Below are 21,667 nucleotides of genomic sequence, written 5' to 3' on the forward strand. Positions count from 1 at the left end.
GTTGGGATTCACATATACACACTACTATATATAAACTAGATAATCAACAAGGACCTACTGTATAGCATAGGGAACTCCACTCAATATTCTGTAATAACCTATATGGGAAAAGGATCTGAAAAAGATTCAGAAATATGTATATGTATAACTGAATCACTTTGCTGTACACCTGAAACTAACACAACATTGTAAATCAACTATACTCCAATATAAAATTAAAATTATAAATTTCTTAAATACAGTTAAATAAAATTAAAATTTTAGTTCCTCATTTCACATGCTCAATAGCCACATGTGATTATTGAATATGGTATTGTATGACACAGATATAGAATATTTCCAGCATGGCAAAAAGTTCTTTTGAACAGCTGTGGTTCCAATTCATTATTACCCACAATGTGCCAGGAACTGGTTAAATACTTTACATGCGAGCACTAAAACATCAGTGATGGAAGTTTTACTCTTCCTTTGAAATACTATAGTTACACGATTAAGTGGGCTTTTACTCTGGGCAGTTAGAGAAAAGGGGTGTCTTTTATTCCCAAGTGAAGATTCTAGTCTTCAAATTCTTTCCCATCCATCTTAAGAAAATAGAAATAATACTTCTTAGTTATATATGTTGTTATAAACAATCATTTCCACATATTTGGAGATCTGAGTTCTCTCTAAGGCAGAGGTTTTTAAATCATGAAGTGACACACTCAGATTAGAGTTAAAAGAAAGCTGAGACCTTAATCTGGCAAAGGTTACTGCTCATTTCTTCCTGATATGTTAGACCTGTGAGCAATTCAACTGCAGGAAATGGTGAAAGAATGGCAGTTACTTATCTAGACTATTCCTTTCACCACTTCTCTGAGTGAGAAAGTTCTGGATGCCACACGCAGTACTTTATATTAACTTTTGTCCAGGGGCAGAGAGTGTCCACGTTGTCTTTTGTCTTAAAGTATGAATACAGATGGATAGGGGAAGGTACACCACAAAAAATCAAGACCTTCTCTGAGAGGTATATTCAGATAATGCCACAACTTTAATTGGAAGAGTCAAATATTTACAACAGGCTAGGCCAGCCCTTCAACAGCTTGTACCTTCTCCCAGGCTTCGTTTCTTCATCTGTAAAACAACATGGTTGGGGAAGTTGATCACAAAGGCTTCTGTGATTCCAACAACTTTCCAAAATGACTATGATCCATAGCCTACCTAGAAACTTCCTATAATCAGCCATCAAAAAGAATGAAATAATGCCACTGGCAACAATGTAGATGAACCTAGAGATTATCATACTCAATGAAGTCAGACAGAGAAGGACAAATGTCGTATCATATCACTTATATGTGGAATCTAAAATATGATACAGGGCTTCCCTGGTGGCACAGTGGTTGAGAGTCCGCCTGCCAATGCAGGGGACACGGGTTCGTGCCCCAGTCCAGGAAGATCCCACATGCCGTGGAGTGGCTGGGCCTGTGAGCCATGGCCGCTGAGCCTGTGCGTCCGGAGCCTGTGCTCCGCAACAGGAGAGGCCATAACAGTGAGAAGCCCGCGTACCACAAAAAAAAAAAAAAAAAAAAATATATATATATATATGATATAAATGAACTTATTTACAAAATAGAAACAGACACACAGACATAGAAAACAAATTTACGTTACCAAAGGGGAAAGGGGGAGATATATTAGGAGATGGGATTAGCAGGTACAAACTACTATATGTAAGATAGATAAACAACAAGGTCCTACTGTATAGCACAGGGAACAATATTCAATATCTTGTAATAAACCATAATGGAAAAGAATATATATAACTGAATCACTCTGCTGTACACTGGAAACTAACACCACATTGTAAATCAACTATACTTCAATTCAAAAAATAATAAGTAAATATAAACCTCCCATAGCTCTCTCCCTGACCCATGCTGCTGCCAGGACCCTCAATCATTGTGGTACGGCTGCATAACTCTCACAGTCTTTTGCTAGGACTTAGTAAATTGTTAGGACAAATAACACAGTATTCCAGCTCCCCAGACTGTCCATACCAGTTAGGAATCCCTCTTCTAACTATATAGCTCGGGTGCTCTGTTGCTGAGTTTCTTTAAATGATGTGAGGATTTTAGTGTCCATATCTAGGATTCTGTGATTTGAAGGCATAGGAATAAGATAAGAATGAGTTCTTATTCCACTGGGGTTTTTATTTGGTTCAAAATTGAAACAGACACAAAGAGTGGATTCTCTCGCTCTGAACTATTTCTTTGATATTTGTGTTCTTGCCCAAGGCTGATTCTTGTAAACTTTGGAGGGTTTTTCTACCCCTAAGATTCTTCTCTGGCAGCCCCTCTTCTGACCAAATTCCTCAGGAAGCGGCACAATGATGGGGACAATGTAAGCTTGGTTTAGCATCTTTGTAGTTTGTTTACATTTTAAACACCCATGCTTTAGAGTTGGATAAATCAGTTGGGCTCAAGACCTGGTCTGTAACCTTGGGGAAGTTACCTATACCTCAATTTCCTCATCTATAAAATGTGGAAAATTGCATCTCTTTTCCAAGGTGATGTTCTTGAAGTGCAACCATAGGGAAGTACCTAGGCCAACACTTGGCACAAACCAAGAACTTAGTAAAGCTGCTCTTTTCTCTCACTCTCCACTTTCACCCCTTCCATTGGAATGAATATCAAAACCATAAAAGTAAGTTGTCTGTATTCACCTCTATTCTTGTAGAGTTCTTACTGAATCTTTATTTTTTCCTGATTTTTATTTTAGGCTTGGCAATACTCAGCCATAAATAAAGAATCCACGTTACATGAATAACATTTAAAAGCTAGCTTTGCATCCAGCTTTGTCATGGTGCACGCCCCTGGCTGCTACTACAAAGGGCAAGACTGAGACCAATGAGTCAGAGTTTTCCTTTTGACCATCTTACTGGAAGCCACTCTATACATAGGATCCTACCCCAGGGAGGTCAGCATTTCTCAGGGTAACTCAGCCACCAGTACCTATAAGCTTTATCTGAAACCAATAATCATTTGCTAACATGCTATTCTCCCAGAGTCATAAACCAGAATCCTGGAGGGGTTTGCAACAGTGCGGTTTGCAACAATGGTTGGCAAACTACTACACAAGGGAAAAATCTGGCCCACTTCCTGCTTTTATACACCTGGGACCTAAATGATACATACTTTTTTTTTAATAATTGAAAAAATAAAATAAAGAGTAAATTTCATGACATATGAAAATTATATGAAATGCAAATTCTGGTGTCCATAAATAAAGTTGTACTGGAACAAAGCCACAGCCATTCATTTGTGTATTGTCTATGGATGCTTGCATGGTACAGGGGCAGAACTGAGTAGTTGCTACAGAGACTGTACGTCCCACAAAACCTAATTTATTTACTATCTGGCCCTTTACAAAGTTTGCTGCCCCCTGATGTGGGGCACAGACTCCAGGAGCCAGACAGCCTGGTAGCATAATTTAGCTCTGGGCAAGTTCTCTCACCTCCTCTGTACCCTCAACTGGATACAGAGGATGATAAAAGCATCCATCTCATGGGGTTTTATGAGAATTAAGCAAATATATAAAGCGCTTAGAAGAGGGTCTGGCACATATTAAGTACTATATATGTGTCTGTTACTATTAGTTGCCACAAATTTTTTCATAAACTAAAGCAGCAGCAGCTTACCAATTTGTTAGCAATAATTGTGAGAATTTCATTTGTAGCACTCCATTAAATTCAATTCTTTAGCAGCGGGGCAGTAGGAAGGTGTTAAAGACAACTGAAATGACAATGAACATAGATGCTTATCCATAAAACTAGTTCTGCATTCTTACAAATATTTTTTATGCTATATACTTCTTTCAGACTTGAGTCTTGGAGGAGCTTACACACAACTTTGAATTCAGCACTCACCTCTATTCCTTACAGTTGGAAGAAACAGACTTCAAAACAGAGGCTAAGGAACAGAATAGAGAGCCCAGAAATAAATCCATGCATTTACAGTCAACTGATCTTGGACAAGAATGCCAAAATTACACAATAGAGAAAGGATGGCCTCTTCAACAAATGGTGTTGGGAAAACTGGATATCCACATGCAAAAGAATGAAATTGGACCCCTATCTTACACCATACACAAAAATCAACTCAAAATGGATTAAAGACTTAAATGTAAGACCTAAAACTGTAAAACTTCTAGAAGAAAACTTAGGGGGAAAGCTTTGTCACATCGGTCTTGGCAATGATTTCATGGCTATGACACCAAAAGCACAAGCAACAAAAACAAAATAAATAAGTAGGACTACATCAGACTAAAAAGCTTCTGCACAGCAAAAGAAAAAACAGAATGAAAAGGCAACCCATGGAATGGCAGGAAATATTTGCAAACCATATATCTGACAAGGAGTTAGTCTCTAAAATACATAAGGAACTCCCACAACTCAATGGTAAAAAAAAAAAAAAAACACCTAATAACCCAATTTAAAAATGCGCTAAAAACTTAAATAGACATTTTTACAAAAGAGACAAACAAATGAACAGCAGGTATATGAGAAAATGTTCAATGTCAATAATTATCAGGGAAATGCAAATCAAAACCACAATGAGATATCACCTCATACCTGTCAGGATGTCTATTATCAAAACAAAAACAATAGACAATAAGCGTTGGCAAGTATTTGGAGAAATTGGAACTCCTGTACATTATTGGTGGGAATTAGAAATGGTGAGGCTGCTATGAAAACAGTATGGAAGTTCCTCAGAAAATTAAAACTACCATATGATCTAGCAACCCCACTTCTGGGTATATATTCAAAATAATTAAAAACAGGATTTCAAAGAGATTTTACACCCATGTTCACTGAAACATTATTCACAGTAACTAAGATGTGGCAGCAACCCAAATGTCCATCTATGCATGAACGGATTTTTAAAAGTAGTATGTACATACAATACATTGTTATCCAGCCTTAAAAAAGAAGGAAATCCTATAATATTTTACATGATTGAACTTCAAGGACATTATGCTAAGTGAAACAAGTCAATCACAAGAAGACAAATATTGCATGATTCTACTTATATGAGGCATCTACAGTAGTCAAACTCATAGAAACAAAGTAGAATCGTGGTTGCCAGGGGCTGAGAGGAGGAAATGGGGAGTTGTTCACTGGTATAGATTTTTAGTCATGTGAGAGGAAACGTTCTGGAGATCTTCTGTACAACACTGCATGCTTTTAACAATAGTGCATGGTACACTTAAAAATTTGTTAGGCTGGTAGATCTCATGTTGTGCTCTTACCACAATAAAAAATAGTAGGGAGAAAAAAACCAAAAACTCTACATAGGCCAAAGGACTCATATGTCTAATCTACGTTGATGATGGCTGTGGCATTTGAAAACAGTAATCAACTTCCTGAATCAAACACAAAGCAAGTAATATATAGTTTGTTTGATATAAGACAACAGGGACTATTAGAATTTTCTCACAATTCAGGACTTTGGCTTTTAGCATTTGGGTATCCAAAAAGAGGACTTGAGAGGGAAGTTTATACATAAGAGGAAAACAATGGCCCTAGTGAGAACACAGACCAGGAACTCAGTATGGAGGAACCCGGTCCACCACTCCACCACGGTGAACAAGCACAGAACCTCGCACAGCGGGTGCTCCAATATTTGTTAAATGTTCATGACTCATTCAATTTTTCTGTGCAATCTCCATAGCAAATACTGCGAATCTTGCTCGTTATTGCATTTCTTAAAACGTTAAAATTCAGAAAAACATTCTGCGTGACTGAAATTACCTGAAACAAAACCCAACAAAAATCTCACATCTGAATTGCTTCAAACTGTTTAGGTGAAAAAGAAAACTGTGTGAAGTAAAGAAAACTGTTTCCTGAATCAATTGAGTCAAGTTCCAAGTTCCAGCTCTCTCACCCTCCTGAATATTTACCAGCACACTCTCAGCTTGCGCTAAACTTTTATTGCATAAAAAGCAGCTGAGTAATTTAGGAGAATGGGACTGTTTTGCCTAAATCATCCAGATAATTCAAACAACTCAATTTCTATTAACAATCTGGGCGAGGCTGCTCTGCCCAGTAAATGCTCTCTATACTCCCCAGGCCATGGCCGAGTCACACCCAGCTTAGCCAGGAGATGACAGTGTCCCCTAGGAAGGAAACACGCCGTTATTGTTCAGGGATACGTGCAACCGCCAGCCAATGCTCCCCCGGTCTCTGTTCCTCGAGTTTATTCCAGTTTGCCGAGGGCGCTTTCAAATTTTGATTTTTCGACGACGTCTCCTTTCCCCGAAAGCATCTAAGAGCTGCCCTAAAGCCTTCAGCCCCTTCCCCCAATACCGCACTCTGCTTCGAGCCCGTAGGCCTATCCAGTAAAGTTATTTAAAATAAAAAGCGTAACAGAACATGTCCAAGCAGGAAGAGAAAAAGAATACCCCGGGAACTGGGTTAGTGTCGGAACGTGCCATTCGTTTCGAAGGGAGGAGAGTCCCAGGTGCGAATTGTATCGCGGCTCTGAAGTCACTTACCGGACCTCCGATTCGTCAGGGCCTGAGTACGTAAACACCAAAGGCCGGGCGGAGCGCAGGAGGGGGCGAGGGGCCGGAAGTGGAGCCTGGCAGGGCTGGCGGGCCTGAAGCGCGTCCCCCGTGGGCTCCGGTGGTGCGGCCCGAGGCGGCCGCGGTGGGGAGGCGGGAGGCGCAGGGCTGCGGCACAGAGGGCAGCATGGCGTACCCCGGGCACCCTGGCGCCGGCGGCGGCTACTACGCAGGCGGGGTGAGTGCTGCCCGCCCGGGCTCGCGGCCGGGGTGCGACCCCTGAACGCCGGGGTCGCCGAGAGGCCACACGTGGCGACTCCGCCGGGGCGGCTCCCGGGCGCCCCCGCCCTGCCAGCCGCCTCGCCCCGGGCCCCTGCCGACCGGCCTCTGTCTCCAGCGCCCTCTTTCCCTCTGTCCCTTCAACCCCCGGCTGGCTGCGCGGGGCCGGGGCGCGGGTGGTTTTGACCCAAGAAGCCCACCCTGTGACTCCCGGATCCGCGGCGTGAAATAGCGCACATGGGGTGTTGCCTTCCTCTCCGCCTTCCCTGAGAGCAACAGCCATTTTAATCTAGAATGGTCCTGCGGTCCACTTCTCCCTCTCTGAAAGAAAGTGGGAAAAACAGGAAAGTCAGGGAAAGTCCGTTAGAGTCAAAGACCTCCGGGAGGGAGGCCGCCTCGCCCTGCGTCAGGGATGCGCGTCGTCGTGGGAACTGTTTCCAAAAGAGAAAGTTCCCTCGCCTTGACCCACCTCACCCCTCCCGAGGCTACACCTGTCTCAAAACGCTTTAAAAATACCGTAAACGCTAGAAAAATGTAAGTTGCATGCCCAGGTTGCGTTTATCTCAGTAGCCTGCGGGTTAATGGGGATTTGTAAAGTTGCTTCACTTACTCTGATGTCACTGTCAGGACTACTCATTTTGATCCTAGCTGCCGGTTTTTAAATTATAACGGGGTGAGAATGGGAGAAAGGGGAGGAGTGATTGCAGGTAGAGAGTTCCAGGTGGCAAACGACTGACAGCGAAGGCCTGGCAATTGCCTGGCTTTGCATGAGGCACTCAGTGGTGAAAGAATAAAACTTGGTCAGCGGAATGATGCATTTGTTTCCTATCTTACAGTATGGAGGGGCTCCCGGAGGGCCTGCGTTTCCCGGACAAACTCAGGATCCGCTGTATGGTTACTTTGCTGCTGTAGCTGGACAGGTTAGCTTTTCCCTTTAACATTAAAGGACTGTCAGATTCTACATTTGTATTAACCTTTGTTATAGTGGCACAGAAAAACAGCCTTTCCTCTGGAAAAGAATTCCTTTGCTTCTGCACAAGAAAAAAAAAAAGAGAAGTTCATAGGCAGTTACTTATTTTTGAATATTCAGAACGAATTAGGACAAAGGGTTACTCGTGTCTATGTTACATTCAGAACTAAACTTGTGATTGAATTAGGGTCAGATTCAACAGAACAGGCTAGTATAAATGTGCTTTGAAGATATGTAAGGTAGAAAGCTGTCTTCAGAACTGAATTGTCAGGGTCCATAGTGGTTTCCAGAGAAGAAATACCAGATCTGCTGAACATTAAACCCTTCTTTGTACAATTAAAAGCATGTGGTACTAGTAATTCTGTAGCCAGATTCTAGGGGACACTTTCTTTGGGTAGAGTTTGATTGTTAGTCAGTTACCCCCTTAGGAAATAGGTGTGTATGGTAAAAACCCACCAGCTTCAAAATAAGAAAGGTGGGCTTCCCTGGTGGCGCAGTGGTTGGGAGTATGCCTGCCGATACAGGGGACACAGGTTTGTGCCCCGGTCTGGGAAGATCCCGTGTGCCACAGAGCGGCTGGGCCCGTGAGCCATGGCCGCTGGGCCTGCACGTCCGGAGCCTGTGCTCCGCAACGGGAGAGGCCACAACAGTGAGAGGCCCACGTACCGCAAAAAAAAATAAAATAAAATAAAAAATTAAGAAAGGTACTATATTCTTCTTACTATCAGGAAGTTAATCTTCTGAACAGTTTAGTTCCTCTTTGATGCAGATGCTGTTACCAGGTCAAGTCTTCCATGTCCTTATCAGGTGTTGTGGTCTTTTGACCCAGAGAGAGAATTAAGGTCAGCACCCCAGGACCATTCACTTCTTTACATTCTAAGTCATATGACAGGCGGTAGTGCATCTTGAGGGAGGCCCCTTCCCCAGCTCCCAGGTCAGTGAATGTATATGGTAAATATGCTGTTGGTATAACCCAAACATGTCCAGAGGGGGTGTCTGTGCTTATGAATTCACCTTAGCTTTGTTTTGATCAAAAGCTAGAAGTAACAGAATCTTGATGTGAAAATGCCTTAGACTGTTATGGAATAACAACCTACAACCACCTTTTAGAATAGCACTCTAAGAAATACCGTTTGAGAAACACTGGAAAATTGAGTCTAAAACTGAAAGAGCTGCCCCTTAAGTATCTGCTTCATCTGTTAGTGATCAGTATCTTTGAAACCACAAGACACGGCAAAGCTCAAGACTCCTTATTCTTAGATTGCCTGTGCCTGCAGCCATGTAAGTGACCCCCCCTGCTTAGCTTTCAGCAGCCCTGGCCTGCAGCAGCATGCCCATCGTTTTTCACATTATTGATCATGCCCCTCGTCTAGAACATATAATAGTCATGGACTTGAGGATTGAGGTATTTTATTTTAAAATCCCTAAAAATAACATGTATCTAGTTCTGACCTAGGTCAGCCAGTGAATAAGCACGGGGAACCTCTGTCTCCCAGGTATAATCGTGATCAAAAAAAACCAATTCATCACATCATAAGCAAAGGTGATCACAGAGGACGCTTTCTGTGGGAACCAGACTTTTCATTTACTGATGTCATCTGTATACCCTGCTCTCCACACACCCTGACAAAAAAAAAGCTAGAAAGAGTAATAAGACTTTTAATCAACTACATAAATAATTTTATTTTAAAATGCTTGCTTTGGCAGATTCCTAGCTCAGACTGAGAGTAGTTCAAGACAGAAACTAGTTTTATTCATACATTTAAAAATATCATGTCTCAGTGGAAGAAACTGAATTCACCTCACTGTTTTATTAAAAGAGGAATCTTATACTTGAGAACATTTATGCCAAGTCTAATTCGGGAATTTAGTACTACCAATACCTTTTCATCATTTCATCTAAAGTATAGGTGTAAGCAGCTTTCAGACTTGGTTAATTCTTGTATAATGATTATTTAAAATAAAGCCTGAAATTGAATGCCCACTTTACCTAGGTATTAAGAAATGTATTTTTTGTTTATGGACCTAATTATACATTTATGGAAGAGGCCCTAACAATTTGTCTTTCTTTCTATACTTAAATTGTTATGGGAAGTAGAGTGAGGAAAAAGAATGCCTACTTTTAGCAGGCATCCCTTTAAAAAAAAGTCTCATGCATGATAATATTCATTGTCTTTACCATTATTGCTACACTGAATACTGAATGTAAACAAAGAACTAGAAAGTACAAATCATGATTGTGATTCCTTTTCCTATTTTTTTTTTTTTAAAGGATGGACAAATAGATGCTGATGAATTGCAGAGATGCCTGACACAGTCGGGCATTGCTGGAGGATACAAACGTAAGTTAGGAGGCCCAAAGTGTCTCTAGAAATACTCTCGTGTTTCATATTTCAGATGTTACTTGTGATTATTATAGCCTTCAAGGAATCTGAGCTTTTCTGATCCAGCAAAGTTAAGAATTTCAAAAGCTGAATTCGGTTGGTTCTTTTGTATTTCAAAATGTTAATTTGGGAACAGTTCTTACTGAATCATTCCACACTACCCACCGATTTAGTGGGTTTCTTGGATATGGGTTCCATGTATCTGGAACCATTCAAACCAATGACAGTCTATATGGCCTCCTCAGAAAATGAGGTAAGGTGCTGAAATGAAATCCACCAGGTCAGGTGTCGTTAATGATAGGACCTAACATTCACTGCTGACTGTTTGCCAAGAGCTTATTCTGCCTCTGAGCCTGGTGGCACTTAGGGCTTTGAGTGGCTGGTCCTGTGCACCTGGTCCCCGAGTGGCCTGTCCTGCATGCCTAGTTCTGAGTAGTTGGTCCTACCCTCCCTTTTCCCCGGTGCCTGGTCCCCAACCCCTAGTCCTCAGGGAGCCAGTTCTGCACTCCTGGTCTCAACTCCTGGCAGCATGAACGCTCACCTTGACATCCCCCAGCTCTTTCCTCTTTCTACATCAGGCTAAGTAAGACGTGCCCTTCCTAATTTCTAAACTCCTTACAGTAGTCCTCCTTCCTGCCACCCCCCAGTTTCCTCACAGCCTGCCCCTGTACTTACACCTGCTTCCTGCCTTTTGACTCTGCATGAGCTGCAGAGAGAGAATTCCTGCCAAGATGCTGCATCCCACACATGCCACATGCTGCTCTTCAAATCATGTCTTGACCATGATAGAGAATAGTGTCTTGGCTAATGTACGTGACCTACCAACTTCTCTGCCAGTTGTTAATTGAGACAGAACATCAGATCGAAGCCTCAACTTCCCAGTAAGCTGTGAATTAAAACACTCAAACTAGGGAATTCCCTGGCGGTCCAGTGGTTAGGACTCGGTGCTTTCACTGCAGTGGGCCCGGGCTTGATCCCTGGTTGGGAACTAAGATCCCTTAAGAAAAAAAAAAAACACTCAAACTAGAATTCACACTTGAGGACCCGTAGTGGCCATTTTTGACTGTTTGATATGGCACAGTTACTAGGTGGCTCTCTTTTAAACTACTTGCATATCCATTTTTATCATCCTTTGTTTTATGACTTCAGTATCCAATTAACATTTCCTAGTTGTGGGAATTAATACAAAAGAGGAACCTTTTGCATTTCTGTCATCTACCCTGGTCCTAAACAAAAGAAGCCCTTTTCTAGATTAGGGAATTATTTCTTTTTTAAACTATTGTAGGCAATACATTTAAATCATTAGTTAACCTCAAGCAGTTGGAGCTGGTGAACAAAGAAGGTCTAATAGCAGGGTTTACAGAAGTGAGCCATGTCACAACATAGACTATTACTCTACACCCTTTCAGTAGAAGAGGTGTGGCTGGTTTTCAAATCGAACAAAGTGGGCAGTATATCCTTGGAGAGCAGTGCTTTTAAAAATTTCATTTGAAAAAGCTACATTTACTAATGATCTTAGATCACTGAGTTATAGAAAAGACATATCCTGAATCATCTGGATCATGTGATTGAATTAATTTGCTTGCTGTCATCTGGTTATGGAGGCTGTAATGAACCACAAAACCATCTTGGTTGTGAGATGTCAGAGTGTTGTAATGCAGAAGTTATACAGCCATTGGTCTTTTCAACCCAGCTTCCAAGCCAGAAAGTGCCGACGGGCGCTAGGGGTGGCAGGGGGGATAGAGAAACCTATGGCACCTTCTTAACCAGTTTAAGAGGGAGCAGTCATGCCTAGAGGTGGCGCTGATGAGGGAAGTTGCTCTTTTTTCCTTGAGTGTAGTAGTTGTTCCTCTGTGGTAAGGTTGAGAGAAACAACTGCAGGTGGGAATTTCCTGCTAGGTCTGTTACGTTGTGGATTTCCACTAGAAGAAAAGTTGTTTGAGGTATTTTAGCAGAATGAACAGGAGAAAGGAGATAGAGAGTCAAGATAAAATTATAACAAAGATTCTTTTGAAATTATTTAAAATAGGGTTAGCATTAGTAAAAGCTCTTTCTGGGGAAAAAAAATACTATTAAAATTGAACAAGAGTTCTCCTCACCCAAACTTATTAGATGTCAGTGTTCTAACTCATTGGAACTGCCCAGAATGGTGACTTTTCTGTTTTGTTCACTGCCTACCTCATTCCCTCCCTTCTCAGTCCTCTCACAAAAGAGGACCAGATTTCTGTTCTCCCTGGCAAAGAGCTCTAACCTTTCACTCTCCTCCTCTAAAAATCCTGAGTAGCTCCATGGTGCCCATATAAAACAAAAGCTAGACAGCCTCCCAGGAATTCAGTCTCTTCAGTGATGCAGCCTCATCTAACGGTAATTTCTCCCACTTCCTTTGCCTGTCCGGACTTCACTGCTTCTCTCTTTGCTTATGCAGGTCCCTAGCTCTACATGGTTGTCGCCAGATGTCCCAAATCTTTTCTGTTCTTCAAAACTTGGCTTAAATGCTGCTGCTTCTATGAAGTCTTTCTTACCAAGAAGGAGCCTCTCCTCAACATCTGGTAGTTTTTGGTGCCTCCATTATGGCTTACCATCCTCTACCTTGTGCACATGACTTATCTTTAACTTTAGACTGTCAGCTGGGCCAGGTTCCAGTGTCACGTTTGTATCTCCAATGTCCCTGGTGCCCTGAGCCCTGCACATAATGAATATTTAATAGGCATTTGATGAATTAATGAGTATAGAAGACTTCCTAAGATGGAAAAATCATATACCCATATTTGAATTTTGATTAAGAAAGATTGATATTTACCTAAGGGATTATACATTACTTTTAAGTATCAGTGAAAATCAGAAGAGTCCGTTTAAAAACCATATCCTCCTTAGGCTCTTTGAGAGGGGTATACAGCTTCCTGCATAGGGATGAGAATTCAGTCTCACGTGTTCATTCATTTGGCCAACCAACACATTTCTAATGGACACCTACCACGTGGTAGGTGCTGGGGTCTGCAAGCGCCAACAGTGCCTGGGGAACACGGTGAAAAGCGCTGGGGTAGGCAAAGGGTTTACCTTTTACTGTAAGCTGTGGGGTCACATCAGAGGGGCCAGTAACCCAGACAGAGGTCAGGAAAGTTTTCCTTGCAGAATCGATACCTCAACTGAGGAGAAATGAAAGTTGAGCAGAAATGAAGCAGACCAAGAAGTGAGTGAGGTAGGGAAGCTGTGTTCCAGTCAGATAGAACAGTGTGTACCCAGAGATGAGAGGGAAGATGGTTCAATCAAGGAACTGAGAGAAATTGATCAGAGGTAGCTTATGGGGTTGAATGAACAGTAGGAAAGGAGCTGAACTGAGAAAATATGTGTATGACCTTATATGCCAATTAAGGTGTTTGGACTTTATCCTGAGTGCAGTGGAACACCTCCACTGGGTCTTAAGTAGAAGAGCACCTATTTCCCTGGCTGTATGAGAAAGACCAAATTGAGGAGTATGGGTGTGGGGAATGTGGGGAGTCAGGGATACCAGTTAGGTGGCCCTTGGAGTCAAACAGATGAGAGAAGTGCTGACTACACTGGGGATAGGACAGTGGGACTGGAGTTGGATGGATCCTAAGGCTGTTCGGAAGGTGATCAAATGTCAGGGGAGAGGGAATTGTGGACTTTCCCAGGTTTCTGGCTCAGGGGGCTGAGTGGGTAATGGTGTCTTTCATAGACCTGGGAGACAGGGACTGGCTGCTTCCTGGCCGCCAAAAGCCTCGCTTTACATCCAAACACAGTTGGCCCTGTCCTGTGGTGTCAGGCCCTCTGGAGCGGTAGTCCTTACACTGCAGCAGCTGCAGCATCACCTGGAAGGTTTGCTAAAACCAGATCGCGGGCCCTGCTCTAGCATTTCTCATTAGGATCTGGGGTGAGACCTGAGAATTTGCATCTCTAAACAGGTTTCTGGGCCTGCTGGTTCAGGTTGAACCAGCTGCTTTAATGTGAATATATATCCCCTGGGGATCTTGTTAAAAGCGCAGATTCTGATTTTGTTGGTTTATGTTAAGGGCTGAGATGCTGCAGTTCTAAAAGCTCCCAGGTGAGGAAAAACAAAGAGTTAATTACAAGGGAACACCCATAAGGCTATCTGCTGATTTCTCTACAGAAGCTTTGCAGGCTGGAAGGGAGTGGCATGATATATTCAGTCTTGAAAGGGAAAAACCTGCAAACTAGGATACTCTACCCAGCAAGATTATTTAGAGTAGGAGAGAGAAAGGATTTCTCAGACAGGCAAAAACTAAAAGAATACAGCAATACAAAACATATCCTAAAAGATATATTGAAAGGTCTACTCTAAAAAGAAAAGAAGCAAGAATCTATAGGAAAGAGAAAAGCACAATTGGAAAGTAAATCATTTAAATAAGCCAGTATCCAGATTAAAAAAAAAATCCAAAAAATATTTTTAAAGCGATGATAACTACAAAGAACAGCAAAAGGATAAACATGAAGATGTAAAAGAGGACATCAAAATCATAAAATGTGGGGGAAGACAGTAAGCAAATGTGGTTTTTTTTTTCAGAATGTATTTGAGCCTATATGACTATCAGTCTAAAGAAACTAGATATAGTAGTGGGTTAACATACTTGAAAAACAGGGTAACCACAAATCAGAAACATACAGTAGATTCACAAAAACCAAAAAGAACTGAACACAAGCGTTAATACAAAAGAAAACCATCTGTTACAAGGCCTGCATTTGCCCAGTTTCAAGACAGAAGAAAGAGCCCGGAGTCAGCAACAGAGACATCAGTGGTTTAATGGATGGGGGAGCTTATACATCTGAAGTAAGGTCCTGGAGCAACACCCCACCGTGTGCAGCAGAAGGTGGGCAGGACATGGCAGCAGGCTTCACTCCAGAGGGGAAGGGGAGACTGCCAGTTATAAGGTGGGGTTACCTCAGGTGGGCTCATTCGTTACCAGGGAAGCCAGCAGAGGGGCACTCACTGCCCCTTTGATAAGAACAGTCACCAGCTGGGGCCCAGGGCAAGTACTTAGGAAGGTCAGTCCTGTGCGTAGGGTATAGGTGACACAGGCCCTGGTCGGGCAGAGAATGTACAGAGAGCAAGAGAAGAGCCATCTTGAGTGGCCTGACCATACACCATCAAACCACAAAAAGAAAAACGAAAAGAAAAAAACAAGAAACAAAAGCTCCCAGGTGATATTAATAACAGCTAGTCCAGGAATCACACTTTGAGTAGAAGAGTGGTCTCAATCTTGACTACTCACTACAATCATCTGAGAAGCTTTAAAAACAAAACAAAACAAAACTAATGCCTGAGTCCCATAGTCAGATTCTGATTTAATTGTTCTGTAGTGGTGGTGACTATACTTAACAAAAGTTGTTGAGAGTACATCTTAAAACTTCTCACCACACACACAAAAGGTAGCTATGTGAGGTGATGGATGTGTTAATTAACCTTATTATGGTAATCATTTTGCGGTATATACGTATAGAAAATCATTACAATGTACACCTTAAACTTACACAATGTTATATGTCAATAATATCTCAATAAAGCTGAAAAAATAATATTTGTTCTGTGGTGCAGCCCAGGTGTCAGGATCTTTTAAAGCCTCTGGGTGATTCTGATAAGCACCCAGGTTTGAGAACCTCTGGTCTCCACTAGAGAGACTTCATACCTCCACAGAACTTAAAAATCAGAATGAAGAACCAACCAACTCTTTCTCAAAAGTGCAGAAAAGTGTTGCCTCCTCTCACCTCAGAGAACTGTCTCTCTGCATCAGATGGAGGTTGAAGGACCAAAATAGGAACAGTCCCCAACCTTTTATTTCAGGGTTCCAGGATATGCCAAACAGAGGAATCTATTAAAAGTAGAAAACCTCTAGTTTGTAATGTTCGGAGACATTACAGTAATAAGAGTTAGCTTAGTTGTGTTTTAAATTCACTTTTGTTACAGATAAAAATGAAGCTAGTAACAGCTGTAAAAAATGTTAATTCTGTGTGCATCTTAACAAACCTGTCAAATTTATGCTAGCTTTGCCCACGTGACCGTTGTCACTTCTTCTTTCTAGTTTCACAGCTTCTTTGTACCTCAGAACACTTCCTCAAAGTCATTGGTAAGGTGCAAGGAATTCTTTATTTTTAATTTGTTAATGCTTAGAGTACCAGTAGGCCATTAACCAATAAGTGTATTCTAGTTTGGTTGTCTAACTGAGGTATGGAAATGCCCTCAGAACACCCTTGAACTGTAAGTAAACTAAAAAGGTTTCTGAACAGTGGCCATCACTAAGTGGGTCATCAGGTCTTAGTCCAGAATGCTCTTGTTTAACACACAATTCTAGCAAGCATATTTATCTTATTGTCTATGAAAAGAGGCCATAGGCTGTTTGGGGTAGAAGGTGACCATTCAGTGTCTGACATTAAAGGGAAAAGAAAGAAAAACAAATGATCAGACTCAGAACTAGCAAAACCAGCTAGAGTCAATTGTGAGTAGGAACAAAGCAAACTAACCCCCCCATTCACCATGTGGATAATAATACATTGTGGTTCATTATGGTGAATTGAACTCACTATATTACAGTTTCAAAGGCAAGAAAGAATATAGTACTTTTTAAAAACTATGTTATAGAAAAGTTTAAGCTTATCCAAAAATAGAGGTAATTATACAGTGAACTCCTGTATACCCGTCACTCAGCTTCAACAGTTATCAATGTGTTGCCATTCTTGTTTTATCTATAATCCTACCCATGTTCTTTTAAAGCAAATTCCAGATCTCAACATTTATTCCACCTACAAATAACTTCAGTGTATATTTTTCTTAAAGATAAGGACACTTTTCCCCCCAATTTCAAAACCATAAATCACACCTAAAAATATTAACAGTATGATGCAAAACTTTTAAAAAAGATTTCTATTAAAGTTGTTAAAATCAAATTTGGGTTCTGGAAGGAATCCTATCTAGCTGGAAAAAAAAAATCTACTTCAAAGCTCCATGAATTTAGTTCCATGTAGATTGAGCAGCATATAAAAAGTGTATAAATAATCACATTCCTAATTAATTTGAATGTATCCAATGTAATGTGAATTTTTGAAATTGTATTAATATGTATGTACTTTTCTTGATTTAACAGCTTTTAACCTGGAGACTTGCCGGCTTATGGTTTCAATGCTGGATGTATCCTTTACCTTGATTGTGGCCTAGAATATTTTTTCTGGATAAAAAAAAAAAATCCTTCCTGAAGGAATTCATCTAAGGATTAATACCTGGTAAACACAAAGTGACAAATGACCACAAAAAAGTTTTCCGAAATCATTAGCTTTCAAGATGGTATTTGGTATGAAAAAGGAAGGAAGTTTAGTAAGTAGAACATTCATTATTTAAGAATTTGAGGAAGCATCAAAGACAAACAAGTATAGAAACCGGAGCAGTCAGGGAGGCTTTTTCACCATGACATTGATTGCCCTGCATGATTCAAACCTGGCCTTCAAGCAATGGGATTTTTCACATCACAGTTCTTAGACTAGTTTAGCTAGTGCTGATGGTATGGTTCTTTCATCCCACCTCATTTTCCAAAAGTGAAAACAGTGGGTCTGGGAGGGCTTACCAAGCGAGTGTTAGGGCTAAAGAGGACCCCGGACAGAAGGACAAGCAGCATAGCCTGGGCCACCCAGAAAGTGCAGCCCAGTTTGGTTGTTACAGGTGGCTCGCAATGGCCTCGTTATTCTCTTGTAATCACATCATATCAATTAACTTTTCTCCCCAGGGGAAATAGGTACTCAGAGCTTTTTCTCCATAGGCCCTTTTTATTATATCATTAGTCTCTTGTCCTATCATGTCCAAAAGAATGTATAACATTTTTAACCTTTTCAGCAGAAAGAATATTAAATTCCCTTATCCTTGATCTTTGATTTAATCATTAGGAAATGTTGCAAAATAAAGATGCGCTAATCCTTGATTACAGTTCAGAGAGATATGTCAGGCACAATGGGTTTCAGCGAGTTTAAAGAACTCTGGGCTGTACTAAACGGCTGGAGACAACACTTTATCAGTTTTGACAGCGACAGGAGTGGAACAGTGGATCCCCAGGAATTGCAGAAGGCCCTGACAACAATGGGTGGGTATGACTGACTCCTCCTCTCTGTTCATTGGTAGAAGTAATGTTTTTTTTTAAATTTCTAAAACTAAGTGCTACATGTAGGTGGTTTCTATTTGTAGAAGTAGTGCATATTCATAATTTAAATGAGCCCTCTCAGTCCTAAAAATTTGGGGGGGCTTGATTATTTTTAACGGTCTTTTTGTAATCCTTGATTTTTTTTTTTTTTTTTTTGGCTGGATGATTTTTCTTCCTTTCAGGATTTAGGTTGAGTCCCCAGGCTGTGAATTCAATTGCAAGACGATATAGTACCAATGGAAAGATCACCTTCGATGATTACATTGCCTGCTGCGTCAAGCTGCGAGCTCTAACAGGTGTGTCCTTTGAGATCACTATTAAGCATGTCTGGCAGAATATCTGTTTTCTCAGAAATTTTTTTCACATTACTAAGTAATCTGCCGTTAAAATAATCCTAACTAAATTCCCTGGTGGTCCAGTGGTGAGGACTCCATGCTCTCACTGCTGAGGGCCCAGGTTCGATCCTTGGTCGGGGAACTAAGATCTCCCAAGCCAGCGGCGTGGCCAAAAAAAATCCTAACTAAACTTTACTAAAATGTTTCAAAACGTAACAAGCTAACTGATACGTTTTTGATCAGAGTATGAGCAATATTCTGTGATTTCTCCCCAGAATGTGAAATACTTGAAAAAAGTGAAATTACCCATTGGTAGCTCTTTCCTCTTTCCTCCTGTTGGAAAGATTTTAAATGGTGGTCTCTGTTTCAGATGTCCTTCTTAAATGTAGCTGTATCAGTAATCTACTTCTCTCTCCCCTCTATTCTTTTTCTTTTGTATTTTTTTTTCTGGTTTCGTTCCTCTCTTAGCTTTTTACCCTTTTTAATATCTGGTTTTATGATTTTTTTGCATCCTGACAACTTTGAGGGTGGATTTTCTTACTAAAGTGAATCCTTTTAATAGGACAGAGCTCAAATGGATGGAATATATGATCACAGCTGTTTGTCATATTAAGGACTCCATCCATCTATTTCCTAATTAAGCAATATCTATGTTATTAAGAACTCGGAAATTCTGTGCTTCCATCACAATTAAGGAATGATCTCAGAAGTCAGTGCAGCTTTTACTGACTTTGGGATGAGGTGTTTTCTTCCAGCTCCATGTTGAGAAAGACAGTTGGCCAACTTCTGCATGTTGTGTTACTTGGTTGCATATTAAATCTATTCATATTGGTACAGTTGGTTTCTTTGCTTTGGTCTTTTGTTTATGCTGGCTGGTTGTACAATTTAAATGTTACTGCATTTTGAACCCAGTGCCAACATAATTAACTATTATAATTTCAGATAAAATGCTTAAAAAAACTCATAAATTTTACTGTGGTGTTTTACAGACAGCTTTCGAAGACGGGATACTGCTCAGCAAGGTGTTGTGAATTTCCCGTATGATGATGTAAGTCTCAGTAAATTTGGAACTGACAAAATACAAAAATGCACATATTTTCGGTTTAGCAGTTGCTGCAGTTATGAGTACACTTTAAAAAGGCTTGTGTGTAAACATGTTTATTTCTTCTGGCTAAAGGTGTGTTCTCTTCAGTGTGCATTAACTTCTCAGGTGACAGTCCCGCCCTGTTTCCAAGGACGGAGAGGTGGCCTGTAGAGCAGAAAGTGCATAGGCTTTGGCCTCAGAAGGGCCACTTAAGGAATATCTGAACGTCCTGACCCAAGTTCCATTTTCCCTGAAAGAAGGGTAATCAGCCCGGCCTTGCAGGAATGCTGCAGGAATTAGCAGTGCCCAGGGCCTCAGTGGTGTTGGAAGAATGCAAAAGAAAACTGAGAGCAAAGGCAGAGTCTACTGCTGTGTGTTTGGTGGTGAAGCAAACATTTCACAGCAAATACTGATGCTTCTACACTGAGGTTTCTGATTTGAAAGGGAAGGGTCAGATATTCTGTTTCTGTGCATCCATATACTGGCACACTAGAATTTATTTTAATAAAGCAGATTTTAAGGGAATAAACCGTTTTAAAGGCACTCTGGTAGAATAGTGGGTTAAGACTGCAGTTCTGAAGTTCCCCATGGGATAGAATGGTATAAACTGTACTGTTACTTGTAAGTAGGTGCCTTTGATCATGACCATGTCTAGAGTAAGATATTATTTGGAATTTAAATAATTCTTTGTCCACTGGGGTAAGATGAGCTTCTTGTAAGAAGCTTTGACGTGAGAAACACATTGGGTTTTATATTAGACTGCTTCCTTCAAAAAATGAACCTTTCCACTCATCATTTACTCCTATTTTGAAAAGGATTTTTTTAAATCCAAAATTCAAATGAGAATACCAAAAGGTAAGCTGCCTAAAAATAAGCTAGGGTGTATTCTGTGTTCTGAGGTCTGCAGTGTAACGCTGATTTTTCTCTTTCAGTTCATTCAGTGCGTCATGAGTGTTTAAATCAGCAGGAAGACCTATGAAGATAATCCACATTCATTCCAACTGGAGTTCTCCTTTGCTCTTTGCCTTCAGTAATTGTGTGCAAACTTACACAGCCACTTTTCCTTAACAGCTGTTGTAAAGGTTTATTACTTTATATACAACTGAAGTTTTTAGTTTTGATAATATATTCTTTGGAATGTTATTAATATCAGATCCGGTCAGTTAAACACCATTTAGAACTTCCTTGAGCCATTGTTAATCATTCCTTATTTTCTTGCTAAGCCTCTTTTATGTAAATTTAAGTGTGCAAATTGTTTAAGGCACATTATGTATTTTTCATTGTAAGCTACTAAAACCTTTTCATCAGACTACAGCCGTTGTTGTCCCTCTTTTAGAAGGGCTTTTACGTGGTATTGAAAGCTTTATGTGTTGGAGTATTCTCGTCATGTAAATGGTTTAGACCCACTTGGATGCAAAAAAACAACAACCAACAAACAAACCTGGTAATATATGTCAGGAATCTCCTGAGTGGAAACTTAACACAGCTTAAAGGCTTACAGAGATTTTGATGGCTGTATAAATGGAAACTGATTGAATAATTTGAGTGGCAAATACTGCCTGTCATCAAGTTCCTTCTTGTCATCATCCATGTAGACCTTTGCTAACTATACTTAAAAATCTTGAACATTATGAGCTTAACTATGTAAAAAAGAAAATTGATAGGAAAAGACTAAAGGAATGTATGAAAATATTAACTGTGGTTATTTTTAGCTAATGGGATTCTAGGTGACTAATTCCCTTTATGCATTTCAGTATTTTCCAAGTTTTCTATAATGTGTGTGCTTTCCTTTTAAAATCAGAAGATGCTAATTTTTAAAATGGTGATACACCCATTTTGATATGCCATGTGTTCACACTTACATTAAAAAATATACACAGTACAGACATAGAGAATGGACTTGAGGACACGGGGAGGGGGAA

General features: G+C 40.6%; 1 protein-coding gene across 1 annotated transcript; it reads left to right on the plus strand.

The window, feature by feature from the left end:
- Positions 1 to 6,724: 6,724 nt before the first annotated feature.
- On the plus strand, positions 6,725 to 21,055 carry SRI (sorcin; the record flags this gene model as incomplete). The annotated part of the gene is made up of 8 exons (XM_079711634.1): positions 6,725 to 6,775; positions 7,653 to 7,736; positions 10,059 to 10,128; positions 17,286 to 17,329; positions 18,122 to 18,269; positions 18,509 to 18,622; positions 19,651 to 19,709; positions 20,678 to 21,055. 8 exons carry the CDS (start codon positions 6,725 to 6,727, stop codon positions 20,702 to 20,704), a joined length of 597 nt encoding a protein of 198 aa, XP_079567760.1. The 3' UTR covers positions 20,705 to 21,055.
- Positions 21,056 to 21,667: the final 612 nt, after the last annotated feature.

This window comes from Hyperoodon ampullatus (assembly GCF_949752795.1).
Source record: "Hyperoodon ampullatus genome assembly, chromosome: 9".
Classification (NCBI taxonomy): Eukaryota; Metazoa; Chordata; class Mammalia; order Artiodactyla; family Ziphiidae; genus Hyperoodon; species Hyperoodon ampullatus.